The 23,973-nt window shown below is 45.8% G+C and overlaps 1 protein-coding gene across 1 annotated transcript in view; it reads right to left on the bottom strand.

The window, feature by feature from the left end:
* LOC121535422 (retinal homeobox protein Rx1-like) overlaps nucleotides 1-22,008 on the bottom strand; it is a 33,188-nt gene extending 11,180 nt beyond the window's left edge. Inside the window, exons 1-2 of the mRNA XM_041842466.1 lie at nucleotides 20,990-22,008; nucleotides 18,030-18,286 (exon numbers count right to left, since the gene is read on the bottom strand). Coding sequence (XP_041698400.1) covers nucleotides 18,030-18,286; nucleotides 20,990-21,263 — 531 coding nt within the window. The 5' untranslated portion in view covers nucleotides 21,264-22,008. The remainder of the gene's footprint in view (nucleotides 1-18,029; nucleotides 18,287-20,989) is intronic.
* Nucleotides 22,009-23,973: the final 1,965 nt, after the last annotated feature.

Below are 23,973 nucleotides of genomic sequence, written 5' to 3'. Positions count from 1 at the left end.
TGACCTAAGACAGGGAATTCTTACTAGGATTAAATGTCAGGAATTGTGAAAAACTGAGTTTAAATGTATTTGGCTAAGGTGTATGTAAACTTCCGACTTCAACTGTATGGACAAGCAATGACAGAGCGGCATGGACTAAGATACAGTAGAATATTATAGAATAGAATACAGTATATACAGTGGGGAAAAAAAGTATTTAGTCAGCCACCAATTGTGCAAGTTCTCCCACTTAAAAAGATGAGAGAGGCCTGTAATTTTCATCATAGGTACATGTCAACTATGACAGACATAATGAGAATTTTTTTTCCAGAAAATCACATTTTTAATGAATTTATTTGCAAATTATGGTGGAAAATAAGTATTTGGTCAATAACAAAAGTTTCTCAATACTTTGTTATATACCCTTTGTTGGCAATGACACAGGTCAAACGTTTTCTGTAAGTCTTCACAAGGTTTTCACACACTGTTGTTGGTATTTTGGCCCATTCCTCCATGCAGATCTCCTCTAGAGCAGTGATGTTTTGGGGCTGTCGCTGGGCAACACGGACTTTCAACTCCCTCCAAAGATTTTCTATGGGGTTGAGATCTGGAGACTGGCTAGGCCACTCCAGGACCTTGAAATGGTTCTTACTAAGCCACTCCTTCGTTGCCCGGGCGGTGTGTTTGGGATCATTGTCATGCTGAAAGACCCAGCCACGTTTCATCTTCAATGGCCTTGCTGATGGAAGGAGGTTTTCACTCAAAATCTCACGATACATGGCCCCATTCATTCTTTCCTTTACACGGATCAGTCGTCCTGGTCCCTTTGCAGAAAAACAGCCCCAAAGCATGATGTTTCCACCCCCATGCTTCACAGTAGGTATGGTGTTCTTTGGATGCAACTCAGCATTCTTTGTCCTCCAAACACGACGAGTTGAGTTTTTACCAAAAATTTCTATTTTGGTTTCATCTGACCATATGACATTCTCCCAATCCTCTTCTGGATCATCCAAATGCACTCTAGCAAACTTCAGACGGGCCTGGACATGTACTGGCTTAAGCAGGGGGACACGTCTGGCACTGCAGGATTTGAGTCCCTGGCGGCGTAGTGTGTTACTGATGGTAGGCTTTGTTACTTTGGTCCCAGCTCTCTGCAGGTCATTCACTAGGTCCCCCCGTGTGGTTCTGGGATTTTTGCTCACCATTCTTGTGATCATTTTGACCCCACGGGGTGAGATCTTGCGTGGAGCCCCAGATCGAGGGAGATTATCAGTGGTCTTGTATGTCTTCCATTTCCTAATAATTGCTCCCACAGTTGATTTCTTCAAACCAAGCTGCTTACCTATTGCAGATTCAGTCTTCCCAGCCTGGTGCAGGTCTACAATTTTGTTTCTGGTGTCCTTTGACAGCTCTTTGGTCTTGGCCAAAGTGGAGTTTGGAGTGTAACTGTTTTAGATTGTGGACAGGTGTCTTTTATACTGATAACAAGTTCAAACAGGTGCCATTAATACAGGTAACGAGTGGAGGACAGGGGAGCCTCTTAAAGAAGAAGTTACAGGTCTGTGAGAGCCAGAAATCTTGCTTGTTTGTAGGTGACCAAATACTTATTTTCCACCATAATTTGCAAATAAATTCATTAAAAATCCTACAATGTGATTTTCTGGAATTTTTTTCCTCAATTTGTCTGTCATAGTTGACGTGTACCTATGATGAAAATTACAGGCCTCTCTCATCTTTTTAAGTGGGAGAACTTGCACAATTGGTGGCTGACTAAATACTTTTTCCCCCACTGTACATATGAGATGAGTAGTGCAAGATATGTACTAGTGACTAGTGTTCCATTTCTTAAAAGTGGCCAGTGATTTCAATAGGCAGCAGCAGCCTCTAATGTGCTAATGGTGGCTATTTAACAGTCTGATGGCCTTGAGATAGAAGCTGTTTTTTATTCTCTCGGTCCCAGCTTTGATGCACCTGTACTGACCTCGCCTTCTGCATGATAGCAGGGTGAACAGGCAGTGGCTGTTGTCCTTGATTATCTTTTTGGCCTTCCTGTGACATCGGGTGCTGTAGGTGTCTTGGAGGGCGGGTAGTTTAACCCCGGTAATGTGTTCGGCAGACCCCACTACCCTCTGGAGAGCCCTGCGGTTGCGGGCGGTGCAGTTGCCATATCAGGCGGTGATACAGCCCGACAGGATGCTCTCAATTGTGCATCTGTAAAGGTTTGTGAGGGTTTTAGGTGCCAAGACACATTTCTTCAGCCTCCTAAGGTTGAAGAGGCTCTGTTGCACCTTCTTCACCACACTGTCTGCGTGGGTGGACCATTTAAGTTTGTCAGTGATGTGTACGTCAAGGAACTTGAAGCTTTCCACCTTCTCCACTGCGGTCCCGTTGATGTGGATAGGGGGGTGCACCCTCTGCTGTTTCCTGAAGTACACAATCATCTCCTTTGTTTTGTTGACGTTGAGTGAGAGGTTATTTTCCTAGCACCACACTCCCAGAGCCCTCACCTCTTCCCTGTAGGTGGTCTCGTCATTGTTGGTAATCAAGCCTACTACTGTTGTGTCGTCTGCAAACTTGATGATTGAGTTGGAGGCGTGCTTGGCCACGCAGTCCTGGGTGAACAGTGAGTACAGGAGGGGGCTGAGCATGCACCCTTGTGGGGCCCTACTGTTGAGGATCAGCGAAGTGGAGATGTTGTTTCCTACCTTCACCACCTGGGGCCGGCCCGTCAGGAAGTCCAGGACCCAGTTGCGCAGGGCGGGGTTCAGACCCAGGGCCTCGAGCTTAATGATGAGCTTGGAAGGTTCTATGGTGTTGAATGCCGAGCTATAGTCAATGAACCGCATTCTTACATAGGTATTCCTCTTGTCCAGATGGGATAGGGCAGTGTGCAGTGTGATGGCGATTGCATCGTCTGTGGATCTATTGGGGCGGTAAGCAGCTTGAAGTGGGTCTAGGGTGACAGGTAAGGTAGAGGTGATATCTCTCAAAGCACTTCATGATGACAGAGGTGAGTGCAACGGGGCGATAGTCATTTAGTTCAGTTACCTTTGCTATGTGACAAGGTTTACCAAAAACTCTTAAAATATCTGCTCCAAATTAATATGAAAAGATGTCTGCAGAAATAATGGGGTGTCAGCTATGACATGGCACCTTGAGTTTGAAAAATCTATTTTGGTTATTGAACTACACTAAGTGAAGAGGATTTACACATGGAATTACGGTAACGGAATTACATCATGGGACCCTGATCTGTATTACACAGAAATCCATAATTATATCCATTCTCCTCATGTTTCAGCAGTTAGGACATCACAATACAATACAGCACAGTAGAGCAGAGCAGAGTTCAGTAGAGTTCAGTAGAGTAGAGTAGAGTTCAGTACAGTAGAGTTCAGTACAGTAGAGTTCATTACAGTTTAGTAGAGTTCAGTACAGCAGATTACAGTTCAGTACAGTAGAGTTTAAGTACAGAACAGTAGAGTAAAGTATAGTAGAATACAGTTCAGTAGAATTCAGTACAGTTCAGTAGAGTTCACTACAGTACAGTACAGTACAGTTCAGTATAGTACAGTACAGTTCAGTACAGTAGAGTATTCAGTACAGTAGAGTACAGTATATACAATATACTATACTTTACTGTAAAAAAAATTAATGTACTGCACTGTACCTCTACTCACTGTACAGTATAGTGATGTTCTGTCCTGTACTGTACTGTACTGTCCAAACTTGTGAAACATACAGTACCAGTTTGGACACACCTTCTACATTGTCGAATAATAGTGAAGACATCAAAACTATGAAATAACACATATGGAATCATGTAGTAACCAAAAAAGTGTTACACAAATCAAAATATATTTTATATTTTAGATTCTTCGAAGTAGCCACCCTTTGCCTTGATGACAGCTTTGCACACTGTTGGCATTCTCTCAACCAGCTTCATGAGGAATGCTTTTCCAACAGTCTTGAAAGGGTTCCCACATATGCTGAGCACTTGTTGGCTGCTTTTCCTTCACTGTGCGGTCCAACTCATCCCAAACCATCTCAATTGGGTTGAGGTCGGGGGATTGTGGAGGCCAGGTCATCTGATGCAGCACCATCACTCTCCTTCTTGGTCAAATAGCCCTTACACAGCCTGGAGGTGTGTTGGGTCATTGTTCTGTTGAAAAACATATGATACTCCCACTAAGCGCAAACCAGATGGGATGGCATATCGCTGCAGAATGCTGTGGTAGCCATGCTGGTTAAGTGTGCCTTGAATTCTAAATAAATCACAGACAGTGTCACCAGCAAAGCAACCCCACACCATCACACCTCCTCCTCCATGCTTCACTGTGGGAACCACACATGCGGAGATCATCCATTCACCTACTCTGCGTCTCACAAAGACACAGTGGTTGGAACCAAAAATCTGAAATTTGGACTCATCAGACCAAAGGACAGATTTCCACCGGTCTAATGTCCATTGCTCGTGTTTCTTGGCCCAAGCAAGTCTCTTCTTATTGGTGTCCTTTAGTAGTGGTTTCTTTGCAGCAATTCGACCATGAAGGCCTGATTCACGCAGTCCCTTCTAAACAGTTGATGTTGAGATGTGTCTGTTACTTTTATTTGGGCTGCAATTTCTGAGGCTGGTAACTCTAATGATCTTATCCTCTGCAGCAGAGGTAATTCTGGGTCATCCTTTCCTGTGGCGGTCCTCATAAGAGCCAGTTTCATCATAGCACTTGATGGTTTTTGCGACTGAACTTGAAGAAACTTTCAAAGTTCTTGAAATTTTCCAGATTGACTGACCTTCATGTCTTAAAGTAATGATGGACTGTAGTTTCTCTTTGCTTATTTGAGCTGTTCTTGCCATAATATGGACTTGGTCTTTCACAAAAGAGGGCTATCTTCTGTATACCACCCCTACCTTGTCACAACACAACTGATTGGCTCAAACGCATTAAGAAGGAAAGAAATTCCACAAATTAACTTTTAACAAGGCACACCTGTAAATTGAAATGTATTCCAGGTGACTACCTCATGAAGCTGTTTGAGAGACTGCCAAGGGTGTGCAAAGCTGTCATCAAGGCAAATGGTGGCTACTTTGAAGAACCTCAAATATAAAATATATTTTGATTTGTTTAACACTTTTTTGGTTACTACATGATTCCATATGTGTTATTTCATAGTTTTGATGTCTTCACTATTATTGTACAATGTAGAAAATAGTAAAAAATATAAAGAAAAACCCTTGAATGTGTAGGTGTGGCCAAACCTTTGACTGGTACTCTACGTTTATGATAGGTTCGGATTTGGTCCAGTCCGGTCCGTCTGTGGACGTTAACATCAAGGCCAGCGTGGACTGACTATATTTCAACTACTTTTCAACGTCCAAGAACGTCCGGTGTCGGTCGGTACTCAGTGGGTGAGGATGCTGGTTAAAGTAAATGGAAAGAGAGGAGGCTCATGGGTAGGTGTCAATAAGAGCTGGGAGAGGTGACGTTAACTGGAGTGAGAGAGAGAAAGGCCCTAGTTTAAAAAATCCAGTAGAAGTTCCTATCAGATTTTGGAACCTATCCTATAGGATTTTATCAAAATGTAGCTGGTTGTCTTCAGCAGGTTGTCCTCCAACGAGTGATCTAAACAACATTTCCTGTTTCCATGTGGTTTTTGAGTTGTGTTCGTTTCAACAGCGCATACAACCTGATTTCCCCACTAATCAATATGAGTGATTAATTGCCACTTGTCAAAACAACATAATTTTTGGAGCATGTGCAGTTTATAATGAAGTAATATGATCAGATTGCTATTGTGGCACATGTATGTGTAGGTAGTACATTTTATGTTTAGGTTTTCAATATATCACAAACTGTTTATTGATTTGGACACTTGAAAACCGTGTTTTGACATTGGGCTATTTATCAATAGTTATTATCAACGGGAAGCAGCAACAGCATCATGTTCAACTAATGTTTTAGGAATATAGATGGAACTTAACGTTACTTAATTAGGTAAAAACTGCTGAATGAGTCCAAAAACGTGATTCATTTATTTTGATGATCTACTAGAAATCATGAAAACAGGGTTGCCTATAATAAGGCACATATATATTTAGCGATAACAAACAACAACAAATATTTATCATCTGTGGTTTATCGTGGTGTCACGCCCTGACTCAGGGGACTTGTATTTGTTGAGTCAGGGTGTGTATTTTCTGTGTCGTGTTGTGCTATGTCGATTTTCTATGTTTAGATCTAGAATGTGTAGATCTATGTTGGCCTGTGTGGTTCCCAATCAGAGGCAGCTGTTGATCGTTGTCTCTGATTGGGGACCCATACTTAGGCAGCCTTTTGGCACCTGTTAGTCGTGGGATCTTGTTCCGTGTATGTTGTGTTGTGTTGTGTTGTGTTGTGTTGTGTTGTGTTGTGTTGTGTTGTGTTGTGTTGTGTTGTGTTGTGTTGTGTTGTGTTGTGTTGTGTTGTGTTGTGTTGTGTTGTGTTGTGTTGTGTTGTGTTGTGTTGTGTTGTGTTGTGTTGTGTTGTGTTGCACGTTTCGTTTAATTTGTTATTTTGTCGTTGTGGTGTTTATTCTATATAAATAAACATGTACGCATTTCACGCTGCGCCTTGGTCCGTCCCGTCTGTATACAATCGTGACACGTGGTTTACACCCCCCTAGTAGGGTCCAGCCGTAGGGTACTCCCCTTACACCCCCCTAGTAGGGTCCAGCCGTAGGGTACTCCCCTTACACCCCCCTAGTAGGGTCCAGCCGTAGGGTACTCCCCTTACTCCCCCCTAGTAGGGTCCAGCCGTAGGGTACTCCCCTTACACCCCCCTAGTAGGGTCCAGCCGTAGGGTACTCCCCTTACACCCCCTAGTAGGGTCCAGCCGTAGGGTACTCCCCTTACACCCCCTAGTAGGGTCCAGCCGTAGGGTACTCCTCTACACCCCCTAGTAGGGTCCAGCCGTAGGGTACTCCCCTTACTCCCCCTAGTAGGGTCCAGCCGTAGGGTACTCCCCTTACTCCCCCCTAGTAGGGTCCAGCCGTAGGGTACTCCCCTTACACCCCCCTAGTAGGGTCCAGCCGTAGGGTACTCCCCCCTAGTAGGGTCCAGCCGTAGGGTACTCCCCTTACTCCCCCCTAGTAGGGTCCAGCCGTCCCTTACACCCCCCTAGTAGGGTCCAGCCGTAGGGTACTCCCCTTACACCCCCTAGTAGGGTCCAGCCGTAGGGTACTCCCTTACACCCCCTAGTAGGGTCCAGCCGTAGGGTACTCCCCTTACTCCCCCCTAGTAGGGTCCAGCCGTAGGGTACTCCCCCATAGTAGGGTCCAGCCGTAGGGTACTCCCCTTACACCCCCTAGTAGGGTCCAGCCGTAGGGTACTCCCCCTTACACCCCCTAGTAGGGTCCAGCCGTAGGGTACTCCCCCCTAGTAGGGTCCAGCCGTAGGGTACTCCCCCCTAGTAGGGTCCAGCCGTAGGGTACTCCCCCCTAGTAGGGTCCAGCCGTAGGGTACTCCCCCTAGTAGGGTCCAGCCGTAGGGTACTCCCTTACTCCCCCTAGTAGGGTCCAGCCGTCCCCTTACACCCCCTAGTAGGGTCCAGCCGTAGGGTACTCCCCTTACACCCCCTAGTAGGGTCCAGCCGTAGGGGTACTCCCCTTACACCCCCTAGTAGGGTCCAGCCGTAGGGTACTCCCCTTACTCCCCCTAGTAGGGTCCAGCCGTAGGGTACTCCCCTTACTCCCCCTAGTAGGGTCCAGCCGTAGGGTACTCCCCTTACACCCCCTAGTAGGGTCCAGCCGTAGGGTACTCCCCCTAGTAGGGTCCAGCCGTAGGGTACTCCCCTTACACCCCCTAGTAGGGTCCAGCCGTAGGGTACTCCCCTTACTCCCCCTAGTAGGGTCCAGCCGTAGGGTACTCCCCCCTAGTAGGGTCCAGCCATAGGGTACTCCCCTTACACCCCCCTAGTAGGGTCCAGCCGTAGGGTACTCCCCTTACTCCCCCTAGTAGGGTCCAGCCGTAGGGTACTCCCCTTACACCCCCTAGTAGGGTCCAGCCGTAGGGTACTCCCCCTAGTAGGGTCCAGCCGTAGGGTACTCCCCCCTAGTAGGGTCCAGCCGTAGGGTACTCCCCCTAGTAGGGTCCAGCCGTAGGGTACTCCCCCTAGTAGGGTCCAGCCGTAGGGTACTCCCCCTAGTAGGGTCCAGCCGTAGGGTACTCCCCCTAGTAGGGTCCAGCCGTAGGGTACACCCCCTAGTAGGGTCCAGCCGTAGGGTACTCCCCCCTAGTAGGGTCCAGCCGTAGGGTACTCCCCCTAGTAGGGTCCAGCCGTAGGGTACACCCCCCTAGTAGGGTCCAGCCGTAGGGTACTCCCCCCTAGTAGGGTCCAGCCGTAGGGTACTCCCCCTAGTAGGGTCCAGCCGTAGGGTACTCCCCCTAGTAGGGTCCAGCCGTAGGGTACTCCCCCCTAGTAGGGTCCAGCCGTAGGGTACTCCCCCCTAGTAGGGTCCAGCCGTAGGGTACTCCCCCTAGTAGGGTCCAGCCGTAGGGTACTCCCCCTAGTAGGGTCCAGCCGTAGGGTACTCCCCCCTAGTAGGGTCCAGCCGTAGGGTACTCCCCCCTAGTAGGGTCCAGCCGTCCCCTTACTCCCCCCTAGTAGGGTCCAGCCGTAGGGTACTCCCCCCTAGTAGGGTCCAGCCGTAGGGTACTCCCCCTAGTAGGGTCCAGCCATAGGGTACTCCCCCTAGTAGGGTCCAGCCGTAGGGTACTCCCCCCTAGTAGGGTCCAGCCGTAGGGTACTCCCCCTAGTAGGGTCCAGCCGTAGGGGTACTCCCCCTAGTAGGGTCCAGCCGTAGGGTACTCCCCCTAGTAGGGTCCAGCCGTAGGGTACTCCCCCCTAGTAGGGTCCAGCCGTAGGGTACTCCCCCCTAGTAGGGTCCAGCCGTAGGGTACTCCCCCTAGTAGGGTCCAGCCGTAGGGTACTCCCCCTAGTAGGGTCCAGCCGTAGGGTACTCCCCCTAGTAGGGTCCAGCCGTCCCCTTACTCCCCCCTAGTAGGGTCCAGCCGTAGGGTACTCCCCCCTAGTAGGGTCCAGCCGTCCCCTTACTCCTATGTAATTAACCTTACTTTGGCGTCATCCTAAACAAACTACCAACGTTTTCAGAAGCCTCACTTGTCGCTATTAGCATACTTGGCTGTCACAAAAACACATTATTTGCATGATACTTATTCTGCCACTAATTTTTTTACCCAACCTGCTAACACTGAAAGTAAAGATAGTAAAGCAGTCGCATTATACTCACGTCACTGTTTGTTTACCCCTAGATTTTTCACTGGTTAGCTGATGTTAGCTGGCTGGCTAGCGGGAGAAGTTAATCTCTATCTAATTGGCTTGTTTTAGATATGTCGCGTAACTACTTCCAGTCTGCCTACCCTTGAATGATCTCGGTATTTACAAAAGTTGTAAGTTGTTGGCGTGCCTATCTGTCCTTTCAAATGTAACTTGTCGGAGTCCAGCTGGGGAGACAAAATACCAAATACCCAACTCATCCTCGATCCACCAGGACTGAGTCTTCTGAGAACATTTCAGGAATCACTGCCTCAGCTCATGTTGCCTCATCTAGGCCAGGAGATTTCCCTGGTCAGCTCATGTTGCCTCATCTAGGCCAGGAGATTTCCCTGGTCAGCTCATGTTGCCTCATCTAGGCCAGGAGATTTCCCTGGTCAGCTCATATTGCCTCATCTAGGCCAGGAGATTTCCCTGGTCAGGTCATATTGCCTCATCTAGGCCAGGAGATTTCCCTGGTCAGCTCATGTTGCCTCATCTAGGCCAGGAGATTTCCCTGGTCAGGTCATATTGCCTCATCTAGGCCAGGAGATTTCCCTGGTCAAGTTGATTCTTGTTGGTTTGCCTATATGTCCTTTCAACTTCAACTTGCCGGAAACCAGCTGGGGAGACAACCCTACCAAATGGCCAAAACCAAAGTAGCATAGGTGATATCTACACCTACTTGGTGGAATTTCCAGGTTTGCATAAATATCCAAACGCTGAAGAATATTATAGCTGTTATTTGGACGGATACAGCTCACTAGTATACAGCTTCCGCATTGTCTCCGTGCTGCTCTGCTGTTTGTTGCTACTTGGCTACCTAACAAACTATTCACGTTTTACTTTTAATAAACGTTTAATCAATCTCTGTGTTCAACAAATTTACCAACTTTTTAGTTTTGTCCTCACTCATCTTTTTTTTTTTTTTTTTTTCACCCCGGACGTTTATCCCGAGACAGAAGAGTCATTTTCCTGTGCGTTTTAGCTGCCAACTTTACGTTATTTTCCTTTTTTCCATCGCAACTTTTTTCCCTTATTCAACTTTTTCACTCCGGACGCTTTATCTGGACATGGTTCATCAACATCTTCAACAGCCGAAGCTAAGTAGTAACATTAACATGATGTCTTCTAATTGCAGTCGCTGTACTCATAATATACAGGAGAATTCTCGCCTTACGGCGAGAATAGCTGTGCTACAAGCCCAGCTTCAGACGCAATCGTTAGGCAAGGGTAATATCAGTGTAGGAAAGGAAGAAACAGCGTCTGTGCCACCAGTAAGTACAGACAGTAACGTTAGTATAAATCCCCCGCACAGTCCCCATGCCGGACAACTTTCTCATGGCTTCTGGAGGGAAATACTGTTGGAATGCTCAACCGGGTGTCGCTCATTCAGCCGACAGAAACCTTCAACCGGTTTTCCCCATTATGTAGCGAGTCGGAGTCTGAGTCTGAGTCTTCTCTAGTCTCTACTCCTCCCGTTACGGGGTCTGAGACTCGAAGGCTCCCACCATTAGCTCTGACAAATTGAAAACCCTAGTCATTGGCGACTCCATTACCCGCAGTATTAGACTTAAAACGAATCACCCAGCGATCATACACTGTTTACCAGGGGGGCAGGGCTACCGACGTTAAGGCTAATCTAAAGATGGTGCTGGCTAAAGCTAAAACTGGCGAGTGTAGAGAGTATAGAGATATTGTTATCCACGCTCGCACCAACGATGTTAGGATGAAACAGTCAGAGGTCACCAAGTGCAACATAGCTTCAGCGTGTAAATCAGCTAGAAAGATGTGTCGGCATCGAGTAATTGTCTCTGGCCCCCTCCCAGTTAGGGGAAGTGACGAGCTCTACAGCAGAGTCTCAGCACTCAATCGCTGGTTGAAAACTGTTTTCTGCCCCTCCCAAAAGATAACATTTGTGGATAATTGGCCCTCTTTCTGGGACTCACCCACAAACAGGATCAAGCCTGACCTGCTGAGGAGTGACGGACTCCATCCTAACTGGAGGGGTGCTCTCCTCTTATCTACCAACATAGATAGGGCTCTAACTCCTCTAGCCCCACAGTGAAATAGGGTGCAGGCCAGGCAGCAGGCTGTTAGCCAACCTGCCAGCTTAGTGGAGTCTGCCAATAGCATAGTCAGTGTAGTCAGCTCAGCCATACCCATTGAGACTGTGTCTGTGCCTCGACCTAGGTTGGGCAAAACTAAACATGGTGGTGTTCACCCTAGCAATCTTATTAGGATAAAGACCTCCTCCATTCCTGCCATTATTGAAAGAGATCGTGATACCTCACATCTCAAAATAGGGTTACTTAATGTTAGATCCCTCACTTCAAAGGCAGTCATAGTCAATGAACTAATCACTGATCATAATCTTGATGTGATTGGCCTGACTGAAACATGGCTTAAGCCTGATGAATTTGCTGTGTTAAATGAGGCCTCACCTCCTGGTTACACTAGTGACCATATTCCCGTGCATCCCGCAAAGGCGGAGGTGTTGCTAACATTTACGATAGCAAATTTCAATTTACAAAAAAAAATGACGTTTTCATCTTTCGAGCTTCTAGTCATGAAATCTATGCAGCCTACTCAATCACTTTTTATAGCTACTGTTTACAGGCCTCCTGGGCCATATACAGCGTTCTCTCTGAGTTTCCTGAATTCCTATCAGACCTTGTAGTCATAGCAGATCATATTCTAATTTTTGGTGATTTTAATATTCACATGGAGAAGTCCACAGACCCACTCCAAAAAGTCTTTCAGAGCCATTATCGACTCAGTGGGTTTTGTCCAACATGTCTCTGGACCTACTCACTGCCACAGTCATACTCTGGACCTAGTTTTGTCCCATGGAATAAATGTTGTAGATCTTAATGTTTTTCCACAAAATCCTGGACTATCGGACCACCATTTTATTACGTTTGCAATCGCAACAAATAATCTGCTCAGACCCCAACCAAGGAGCATCAAAAGTCGTGCTATAAATTCTCAGACAACACAAAAATTCATTGATGCCCTTCCAGACTCCTTCTGCCTACCCAAGGACGTCAGAGGACAAAAATCAGTTAACCACTTAACTGAGGAACTCAATTTAACCTTGCGCAATACCCTAGATGCAGTTGCACCCCTAAAAACGAAAAACATTTGTCATAAGAAACTAGCTCCCTGGTATACAGAAAATACCCGAGCTTTGAAGCAAGCTTCCAGGAAATTGGAACGGAAATGGCGCCACACCAAACTGGAAGTCTTCCGACTAGCTTGGAAAGACAGTACCGTGCAGTACCGAAGAGCCCTCACTGCTGCTCGATCATCCTACTTTTCCAAATTAATCGAGGAAAATAAGAACAATCCAAAATTTCTTTTTGATACTGTTGCAAAGCTAACTAAAAAGCAGCATTCCCCAAGAGAGGATGGTTTTCACTTCAGCAGTGATAAATTCATGAACTTCTTTGAGGAAAAGATCATGACCATTAGAAAGCAAATTACGGACTCCTCTTTGAATCTGCGTATTCCTCCAGGGCTTAGCTGTCCTGGATCTGCCAGACTCTGCGAGGGCCTGGGATCGGAGAGACACTTAAGTGTTTTAGTACTATATCTCTTGACACAATGATGAAAATAATCATGGCCTCTAAACCTTCAAGCTGCATACTGGATCCTATTCCTACTAAACTGCTGAAGGAGCTGCTTCCTGTGCTTGGCCCTCCTATGTTGAACATAATAAACAGCTCTCTATCCACCGGATGTGTACCAAACTCACTAAAAGTGGCAGTGATAAAGCCTCTCTTGAAAAAGCCAAACCTTGACCCGGAAAATATAAAAAACTATCGGCCTATATCGAATCTTCCATTCCTCTCAAAAATTTTAGAAAAAGCTGTTGCGCAGCAACTCACTGCCTTTCTGAAGACAAACAATGTATACGAAATGCTTCAGTCTGGTTTTAGACCCCATCATAGCACTGAGACTGCACTTGTGAAGGTGGTAAATGACCTTTTAATGGCGTCAGACCGAGGCTCTGCATCTGTCCTCGTGCTACTAGACCTTAGTGCTGCCTTTGACACCATCGATCACCACATTCTTTTGGAGAGACTGGAAACCCAAATTGGTCTACACGGACAAGTTCTGGCCTGGTTTAGATCCTACCTGTCGGAAAGATATCAGTTTGTCTCTGTGAATGGTCTGTCCTCCGACAAATCAACTGTACATTTCGGGTGTTCCTCAAGGTTCCGTTTTAGGACCACTATTGTTTTCACTATATATTTTACCTCTTGGGGATGTTATTCGAAAACATAATGTTAACTTTCACTGCTATGCGGATGACACACAGCTGTACATTTCAATGAAGCATGGTGAAGCCCCAAAATTGCCTTCGCTAGAAGCCTGTGTTTCAGACATAAGGAAGTGGATGGCTGAAAACTTTTTACTTTTAAACTCGGACAAAACAGAGATGCTTGTTCTAGGTCCCAAGAAACAAAGAGATCTTCTGTTAAATCTGACAATTCATCTTGATGGTTGTAAAGTCGTCTCAAATAAAACTGTGAAGGACCTAGGCGTTACTCTTGACCCTGATCTCTCTTTTGACGAACATATCAAGACTGTTTCAAGGACAGCTTTTTTCCATCTACGTAACATTGCAAAAATCAGAAATTTTCTGTCCAAAATGATGCAGAAAAATTAATCCATGCATTTGTTACTTCTAGATTAGACTACTGCAATGCTCTATTTTCTCCGGCTACCGGATAAAGCACTAAATAAACTTCAGTTAGTGCTAAATACGGCTGCTAGAATCCTGACTAGAACCAAGAAATTTGATCATATTACTCCAGTGCTAGCTTCCCTACACTGGCTTCCTGTTAAGGCAAGGGCTGATTTCAAGGTTTTACTGTTAACCTATAAAGCGTTACATGGGCTTGCTCCTACCTATCTTTCCGAGTTGGTCCTGCCGTACATACCAATACGTACGCTACGGTCACAAGACGCAGGCCTCCTAATTGTCCCTAGAATTTCTAAGCAAACAGCGGGAGGCAGGGCTTTCTCCTATAGATCTCCATTTTTATGGAACAGTCTGCCTACCCATGTGAGAGACGCGAGACTCGGTCTCAACCTTTAAGTCTTTACTGAAGACTTATCTCTTCAGTAGGTCATATGATTGAGTGTAGTCTGGCCCAGGAGTGTGAAGGTGAACGGAAAGGCTGGAGCAACGAACAGCCCTTGCTGTCTCTGCCGGGCCGGTTCCCCTCTCCACTGGGGTTCTCTGCCTCTAACCCTGTTGCAGGGGCTGAGTCACTGGCTTGCTGGTGCTCTTTCATGCCGTCCCTGGGAGGGGTGCGTCACTTGAGTGGGTTGAGTTACTGACGTGATCTTCCTGTCTGGGTTGGCGCCCCCCTTGGTTTGTGCTGTGGTGGAGACCTCTGTGGGCTATACTCGGCCTTGTCTCAGGATTGTAAGTTGGTGGTTGGGGATATCCCCTCTAGTGGTGCGGGGGCTGTGCTTTGGCGGAGTGGGTGGGGTTATATCCTTCCTGTTTGGCCCTGTCCGGGGTTTCTTCGGATGGGGCCACAGTGTCTCCGGACCGCTCCTGTCTCAGCCTCCAGTATTTATGCTGCAGTAGTTTATGTGTCGGGGGGCTGGGGTTAGTTGGTTATACCTGGAGTACTTCTCCTGTCTTATCCAGTGTCCTGTGTGAATTTAAGTGTGCTCTCTCTAATTCTCTCGTCTCTCTTTCTCTCTGAGAACCTGAGCCCTAGGACCATACGTCAGGACTACCGGGCATGATGACACCTTGCTGTCCCCAGTCCGCCTGGCCTTGCTGCTATTCCAGTTTCAACTGTTCTGCCTGCGGCTACGAAACCCCCTACCTGTCCCAGACCTGCTGTTTTCAACTCTAAATGATCGGCTATGAAAAGCCAACTGAGAGACCTGAGCCCTAGGACCATACGCCGGGACTACCGGCCGTGGTGACTCCTTGCTGTCCCCAGTCCGCCTGGCCTTGCTGCTATTCCAGTTTAAACTGTTCTGCCTGCGGTTATGGAACCCCTACCTGTCCCAGACCTGCTGTTTTAAACTCTAATGATCGGCTATGAAAAGCCAACTGAGATTTATTCCTGATTATTATTTGACCATGCTTGTCACTTATGAACATTTTTGAACATCTTGGCATGGTTCTGTTATAATCTCCACCCGGCACAGCCAGAAGAGGACTGGCCACCCCTCATAGCCTGGTTCCTCTCTAGGTTTCTTCCTAGGTTTTGCCTTTCTAGGGAGTTTTTCCTAGCCACCGTGCTTCTACACCTGCATTATTAGCTGTTTGGGGTTTTAGGCTGGGTTTCTGTACAGCACTTCGAGATATTAGCTGATGTAAGAAGGGCTATATAAAATAAAATTGATTGATTGATTGACTAGTCCTTACTACAAGCTAAGTAGCAAGCTTTATGCAAAGCGACTTACCGGTGATGAAGTGCTTGGATACACATAAATGTAAGCAAGCATTTCACTGTAAAGTCTACACCAGTTGTATTCGGCGCATGTGATAAATACAAAATGTATTTGATTTGATCGAGTAACCAACGCTTTCCATCAGCATCATGGAGTAATAGCCTGAAACCATGAGGTTCATCTAACCTGGTCCTTGGGCAGTTTATGAAAATTAATTTGGTGGTGTTTTCTCCTACTATTGTTGAAACAAAACAGCAAAACAACACAACAGCTTTTCGGCATCTTAAAAGCAGGGTTAGTTAGCTATTGAAGAAAGTCCGTTGGAATCGGCTCTTTTGCTGATAATCGTGACGTACATTCTATCTTCTTCTTCTTCTTCTTCTTCTTCTTCTTCTTCTTCTTCTTCTTCTTCTTCTATGGTATATTGGCGATTGCACAATTTAATGTGCATCCCGCCACCTACTGTGAGGGATGGAAACAGGATTCCCCCCCAAAAACTACCAAACGACGAAAAGAAAACTACCAAACTACCAAATGTTTTAAATAAACTAAATCAGACAACTTTACTGTTAAATAATAAACAGATCTGATCCCTACGCAGGGCGTGCCGTCGTCCGGCGCCAGTTCCCCTTGCAAGTCTTCAGATGTAAAATACTTAGGTCCCGAAAACCTTTATCAAAAAACAACCGGACCGACAGACTTTCTTATATTTCTCAATTCGCCCAGCGGGTCAGATGCCGGGCACCAACCAGTAATTTCTCCAAAACTAAATACAAGTGTTGATATTAGTTGGCAGATGTCATGAATACAGCCGAGGCTGCCCCTCCTCCTTGCTCGGGCAGGCTTCGGCGATCGTCGTCACCGGAGTACTAGCTGCCACCGATCGATGTTTCTGTGTTACACTAGTCTTGTCTTTATTAATCACATCTGTTACCCATTATGCTTATTTCTGTCCCTATAATTACCTCTGTTTTCCCTCCTGAGTTTGTGCGTGATTGTCCGTTGTCTTACGTCGTGTGGTGAGCTGTTGTGCTGCTCTTCCCTGCGTCAGGGTTTGTTATGGTTTACTTTTGTTTAGTAAATGAATTAATTTTCTCAGTTCTGTGTCCTGCGCCTGATTCCGTTTCACCACTTCACCCAGACGTTGACAGCAGGGGTCTTTAGTCAACATTATTGTGTTTTGATACATTTCTGATACCTTTTAATACTTTTCTGGTAGATGTTTTCTAAGACCCCTTTTCCATCTGTTTATTCAGAAATCAAAGCATTTTCTTATGCCTCATTTTTAAGATGTAAAATAGATGTAAAATGTATCTATGCCTTTATTTTCCCAAAAAATATAGACTCTTAGCTTTCATTTGACACCCAATTTGATATGCTGCTATGAACTTCACATTGGTGCTCATGGGATCCTTTTCGATGGAAATGCCCAGTAGTCACTCAGAAGTCTACACTACAATGTATTGTAATAGTAGTAAAAACAGTATTTGTAGTAGTAGTAGTAGTAGTATCAGTAGCAGAGGGAACAGTAGAGGAGTCAGTAGCCTAGTATAAGTCAACAGGAATGTACACAATTATATCATTATTGGAGTGGGCAGTGTATTTATGTATTCAACCTATTTATGTATTCAAAAAAAAAACTATTTTGCTAGGGGAGCCTGGCTGTATGATGAGTGTGCAGTAGTAGTAGTATTAGTAGTAGTAGTAGTAGCAGTAATAATAATAATAATAATAATAATAGTAATAGTAGTAGTAATAGTAGTAGTAGTAGTAGTAGTAGTAGTAGTAGTAGTAGTAGTAATAGTAGTAGTAGTAGTAGTAGTAGTAGTAGTAGTAGTAGTAGTAGTACTAGTATTAGTAGTAGTAAAAATAGTAATAGTAGTAGTAATAATAGTAGTAGTAGTAGTAATAGTAGTAGAGTAGTAGTAGTAGTAGTAGTAGGAGTAATAATAGTAATATTAGTAGTAATAGTAGGAATAGTAGTAGTAGTAGTAGTAATTGTAATAGTAATAGTAATAGTAGTAGTGGTATTAATAGTATTAATAATAATAGTAGTAGTAGTAGTAATAGTAGTAATAATAGTAGTAGTAGTAGTAGTAGTAGTAGTAGTAGTAGTAGTAGTAGTAGTAGTAGTGCCTGTGCTAATTCTAGTCTAGTGATAGTAGACAGCAGGAGGCTACATACCTGGACAGTATTATTAGTGTATAGTGATATTAATAGTAGTACTTGATGGGCAGAGGCTTCAAGCAGTATAATTAGTACTCATTAATTGGTACTGGTAGTAGTAGTTAGCCAGAGGTGCAATACCTGTACGCGGACCTCTGGGAGGTTAACCTTCATGGCCAGTTCCTCTCTGCTGTAGACGTCAGGGTAATGGGACTTCTCGAAGGCCCGCTCCAGCTCATGGAGCTGGTAGGTGGTGAAGGTGGTGCGGTTACGCCGGTGCTTCTTCTTAGGGTGATCTTCCTCTAGAGGCTCAGGTAACTTCCCCCTGTCGCTGTCCAACCCCTTCTGGAGGTCCCCGAGATGTCCATCACACTTATCACTGGAGAAAATACCTGACTCTGAAGGTAAACAGTAGAAAATCATGTTTGTCATTAACCTTTCTGTTTCACCCGGCAGTGCCAGTTCTGCTTACTGTACCAAATGTGGTCTTCCACATGGCTAACATTCCATGTTTAAAGAAAGGCCTCTCTTTAACATGGTTAGAAAGGTAGAGTATTCCCTTTGGTGTAAATGGTGTAAGGTATTGAATATGCTGTTCGATGCGAACAAGTGTATTTCAGCACTAACGTGCTACTTAAGATACAGTTGAAGTCAGAAGTTTACATACACTTAGGTTGGAGTCATTAAAACTGTTTTTCAACCACTCCACAAATGTCTTGTTAACAAACTATAGTTTTGGCAAGTCGGTTAGGACATCTACTTTGTGCGTGACAAAAGTAATTTTTCAAACAATTGTTTACAGACAGATTATTTCACGTATAATTCACTGTATCACAATTCCAGTGGGTCAGAAGTTTACATACACTAAATTGACTGTGCCTTTAAACAGCTTGGAAAATTCCAGAAAATGATGTCATGGCTTTAGAAGCTTCTGATAGGCTAATTGACATCATTTGAGTCAATTGGAGGTGTACCTGTGAATGTATTTCAAGGCCTATCTTCAAACTCAGTGCCTCTTTGCTTGACATCATGGGAAAATCAAAAGAAATCAGCCAAGACCTCAGAAAAAAAATGGTAGACCTTCACTAGTCTGGTTCATCCTTGGGAGCAATTTCCAAATCCTTGAAGGTACCACGTTCATCTGTACAAACAATAGTACGCAAGTATAAACACCATGGGACCACGCAGCCATCATACCGCTCAGGAAGGAGACGCGTTCTGTCTCCTAGAGATGAACGTACTTTGGTGCGAAAAGTGCAAATCAATCCCAGAACAACAGCAAAGGACATTGTGAAGATGCTGGAGGAAACAGGTACAACATTATCTATATCCACAGTAAAACAAGTCCTATATCGACATAACCTGAAAGGCCGCTCAGCAAGGAAGAAGCCACTGCGCCAAAACCGCCATAAAAAAGCCAGACTACGGTTTGCAACTGCATTTGGGGACAAAGGTCGTACTTTTTGGAGAAATGTCCTCTGGTTTGATGACACAAAAATAGAACTGTTTGGCCATAATGACCATCGTTATGTTTGGAGGAAAAAGGGGGACTTGCAAGCCGAACAACACCATCCCAACCGTGGAGCACGGGGGTGGCAGCATCATGCTGTGGGGGTGCTTTGCTGCAGGAGGGACTGGTGCACTTCACAAAATAGATGCTATCATGAGGAAGGAAAATTATGTGGATATTTTGAAGTAACATCTCAAGACATCAGTCAGGAAGTTAAAGCTTGGTCGCAAATGGGTCTTCCAAATGGACAATGATCCCAAGCATACTTCCAAAGTTGTGGCAAAATGGCTTAAGGACAACAAAGTCAAGGTATTGGAGTGGCCATCACAAAGCCCTGACCTCAATCCTATAGAACATTTATGGGCAGAACTGAAAAAGCGTGTGCGAGCAAGGAGGCCTACAAACCTGACTCAGTTACACCAGCTCTGTCAGGAGTAATGGGCCAAAATTCACCCAACTTATTGTGGGAAGCTTGTAGAAGGCTTCCTGAAGTGTTTGACCCAAGTTAAACAATTTATGTAAACTTCTGACCCACTGGGAATGTGATGAAATAAATAAAAGCTGAAATAAATAATTATCTTTACTATTATTCTGACATTCCACATTCTTAAAATAAAGTGGTGATCCTAACTGACCTAAGACAGGGAATTTTTACCACTTTTTTTACTGAGTTTAAATGTATTTGGCTAAGGTGTATGTAAACTTCCGACTTCAACTGTAGATATTGCAACAGAGCCTAAAGGCAATGCAAGCTGCAGGCCTCTTCTCTCTTGGCGTGTGACGTCATATTGTCTTTCACTGCATTCCTCAGGCCAAGTAATCCCATGCGGACAGATGCCACCTGTCAAATCCGAGTGTCCACGTGTGCCCTGGGCTGGCCAGCTCTAATCTACACAAATACTTTACTTAGCTTCTCCATTCACCCAAGTACCAGATCTTATTTTCTAAGAAAACTGGGTGAGGTTGAAGCCCTACTTCACGTGGTTAATGGATGGTAGATCAAATCAGAGTTTGTTAATTAATTAATCCAATCAATTGAGATTATCATCAGATCATTGCCTTGGTAACAAGCGTGCGAGGGAGGCAGCAAAAGTGGTCTCCTTAATTCACTATGCTGTAATGTTACAGTGATAGATAATTGCTATGTCATGCCAGTATTGTTCTAGGAGAAATACTCATTACAACAAGTATAAAGGTAGAAATGTAAAGTCCAGCATTGTAGTTATGCTGTTCTAGTCTCTGAATCTTTGCCGAAAATGAGAACCTGAGCACAGTGTGCTTTCAACTGTCCCTGCCTTTCCTCCTGGCTGAGGTTAGCACAGTGTGCTTTCAAATGTCCCTGCCTTTCCTCCTGGATGAGGTTAGCACAGTGTGCTTTCAAATGTCCCTGCCTTTCCTCCTGGATGAGGTTAGCACAGTGTGCTTTCAAATGTCCCTGCCTTTCCTCCTGGATGAGGTTAGCACAGTGTGCTTTCAACTGTCCCTGGACCATGCCTTTCCTCCTGCATGAGGTCATTGAACATAAGTCATTGAATATGTGAATTAAATGATGTAGTAAATGCAATCAATCAATTAAAACCAGTGTACTGACCCTGGAAGGCAGAGTGCTGTGTGCTGTCCCCCAGGCTGGCCAGGTGTCCGTAGGGGTCTGACTGGACCTGCTTCCCCTGGTGGTCCTCCAGGCACTCAGTGGCCACATTATGGACCCCCACTGGGGTCAGCAGGGGGTCCTGGTCCTTGCTGAAGCCCAAGATCACATCGATGCTGTGGACCCGGCCTCCTCCGCTAGACCCCCCTCCCTTCAGCATGTCATGGTAGTTGTCTGGTGACAGGCGGCCGTCGTCCACCATTCCCAAGGTATCCATTGACAAATGCACCCAGAGGAGCCCTCAGGGAGCTGGATATGTCTTCCTACTTCTGATGGGGTACCCTCAGATACCCTCAGATATAGTTGGACATGTGACAGACAGACAGCAGTACAGGTTGACACTTCTCACATAGGGATTATATCAAGAGAGAGCAAGCCAGAGCAGAATTGTTTGCTGCTGTCAAAGACCACGTAGATGGGAGGGGAGGGGGAGGGGTGGGGGGGTGGGGCAGATCGTGTCCTTGGATTTCCTGTCGGTCTGCAAAACAGAGTTTGGAGAGTTAGACATGTTGGTCTCATCAACACACTACTTGCTGAACTGACAGTTTGGTTGTGAAAGTGCATATTCATATGCCACTTGTTAGTATTGACATAATGGTTATAATGTTACTTCAGTAACAAGTAATTCCCCTTTAGTTGGAAAACTGTGGACATGTTTGTCGTTGATATGCATAATTCACATCTGACATTCCTGACCGTTCTTCATTCTTCATGATCCATGCATGACTGAAAGCAACCAAACCTCAACTTCTTTTCTGTATCATTATTAATGCAAACTTCTGCACCAGTTTGGATGAAAAGGTATTTTTCAGCTGGATATTTTTTACTTAAGGATCAAAATCTGACTCATGCATTAGTAAAGGATTGTATTTTTTTTTTTTATGAAAGAGTGTATATTGATGTATGTAATTTCTTGAAATAAATATGTTTACAAACAGTACACATTTTCTGGTTATGTCACGACTTCCGCCTCCCCTCCTTGTTCGTGCAGGTTTCGACGTTCGTCGTCACCGGCTTACTAGCTGCTGCCAATCCATTTATCATCACTCCACTTGTCTTGTCTAATTAATCACACACACCTGGTCCTTATCCCCAATTAGTCATTGTATAAGTGTACCCTCTGCTTCCTTGTCTGTGTGGGTGATTGTTTGTAGTGAGCTGTGTGTAGCTCGGTTGAGCTACCCTTACCTTGTTGTTGCCAAGGTAGATATTTCCCCTGTGCCTGAGTTTTGTTGTCGCATGCTTGCGCAACTGTTTATCGACGGAATACATTTTTTGGATGCGTATTACTCTCCTGCGCCTGACTCCTTCTATCACACGCATCACAGAACCACCCACCCGCTATGGAGTCAGCGGGAGAAGAGCGCATGCCTGGAGTCGTGGCACGGGTCCAGGAGCACTCCACAATGCTGGCCAGCTTGGGGGAAGCGATGGATCGGGTTCTTCAGGTAGTCCAACGTCTGGAGAGGAACAGACCCGATCTGTCGAGACCAGCTGGCCAACCGGATCCAGCCACCTACACCCCAGCACCAGGAGGGATCCAGATATCCCGACCACGGGCGTTTGAGGGGACAGTGGCGCTGTGCCAGGGATTCCTCCTCCAATTGGAGCTTTACTTCGCCAGCATCAGGCCGGCACCGTCGGAGCGGGAGAAGGTGTCCGTCCTCATTTCCTGCCTCTGTGGGAAAGCCCTGGAGTGGGCCAATGCGGTGTGGAACGAGGGAGGAGCCGCGTTGGAGGACTACAGGGAGTTCGCTCGCCTCTTTCGGGCGGTATTCGACGGGTGAGCGACTGGTCCACCTGAGGCAGGGGACGAGGACCGCGCAGGACTTCGCATTGGAGTTCCGGACGCTGGCAGCGGGGTCCGGGTGGAACGAGTGGGCCCTGATCGACCATTTCCGCTGCCATCTGCGGGAGGACGTCCGACGGGAGCTAGCCTGCCGGGACACCGTGTTGTCCTTCGATAAACTGGTGGACATGGCCATTTGGTTGGACAACCTGCTGGCAGCCAGAGGACGTCCTGGTAGGGGTCTGCCCGTTTCCACCCCGGAAGACTCGGACCTCGAGCCGATGGAGCTGGGTGGAGCCGCCGGCCGAGAGAGCGGAGGAGGACAGCGACAGTGCCACTCTGGTGGCACGACGGGACATTTCACCACACGTCGTAGTCAACGTTCTTTTGGGCCGGGAGGCGGCAGGCAGGGCACTCACACATCACCCCAGGTATCGAACACCCACACTCGTTCAGAGCCCTCTGCTGCGCACTGTAAAATACTTGTCTCCTTTCCAGAGCACATTCGCACACCATATAGGCATTTCATTAGTTCCCCTATCCATTCCACGCCCCATCAGAGCACTTGATATTTATTTTTATTTTATTTCACCTTTATTTAACCAGGTAAGCCAGTTGAGAACAGGTTCTCATTTACAACTGCGACCTGGCCAAGATAAAGCATAGTAGTGCAATAAAAAAACAACAACACAGAGTTACATATGGGGTAAAAAACATAAAGTCAGAAATACAACATAAAATATATATACAGTGTGTGCAAATGTAGCAAGTTATGGAGGTAAGGCAATAAATAGGCTATAGTGCAGAATAATTACAATAGTATTAACACTGGAATGCTAGATGTGCAAGAGATTATGTGCAAATAGAGATACTGGGGTACAAAAGAGCAAAATAAATAACAATATAGGGATGAGGTAGTTGGGTGGGCTAATTTCAGATGGGCTGTGTACAGGTGCAGTGATCGGTAAGGTGCTCTGACAACTGATGCTTAAAGTTATTGAGGGAGATAAGAGTCTCCAGCTTCAGAGATTTTTGCAATTCGTTCCAGTCATTGGCAGCAGAGAACTGGAAGGAATGGCGGCCAAAGGAGGTGTTGGCTTTGGGAATGACCAGTGAGATATACCTGCTGGAGCGCAGA

This window comes from Coregonus clupeaformis, chromosome 21 (assembly GCF_020615455.1).
Source record: "Coregonus clupeaformis isolate EN_2021a chromosome 21, ASM2061545v1, whole genome shotgun sequence".
Taxonomy (NCBI): domain Eukaryota; kingdom Metazoa; phylum Chordata; class Actinopteri; order Salmoniformes; family Salmonidae; genus Coregonus; species Coregonus clupeaformis.
This window is presented reverse-complemented; position numbering and strand designations above follow the sequence as displayed.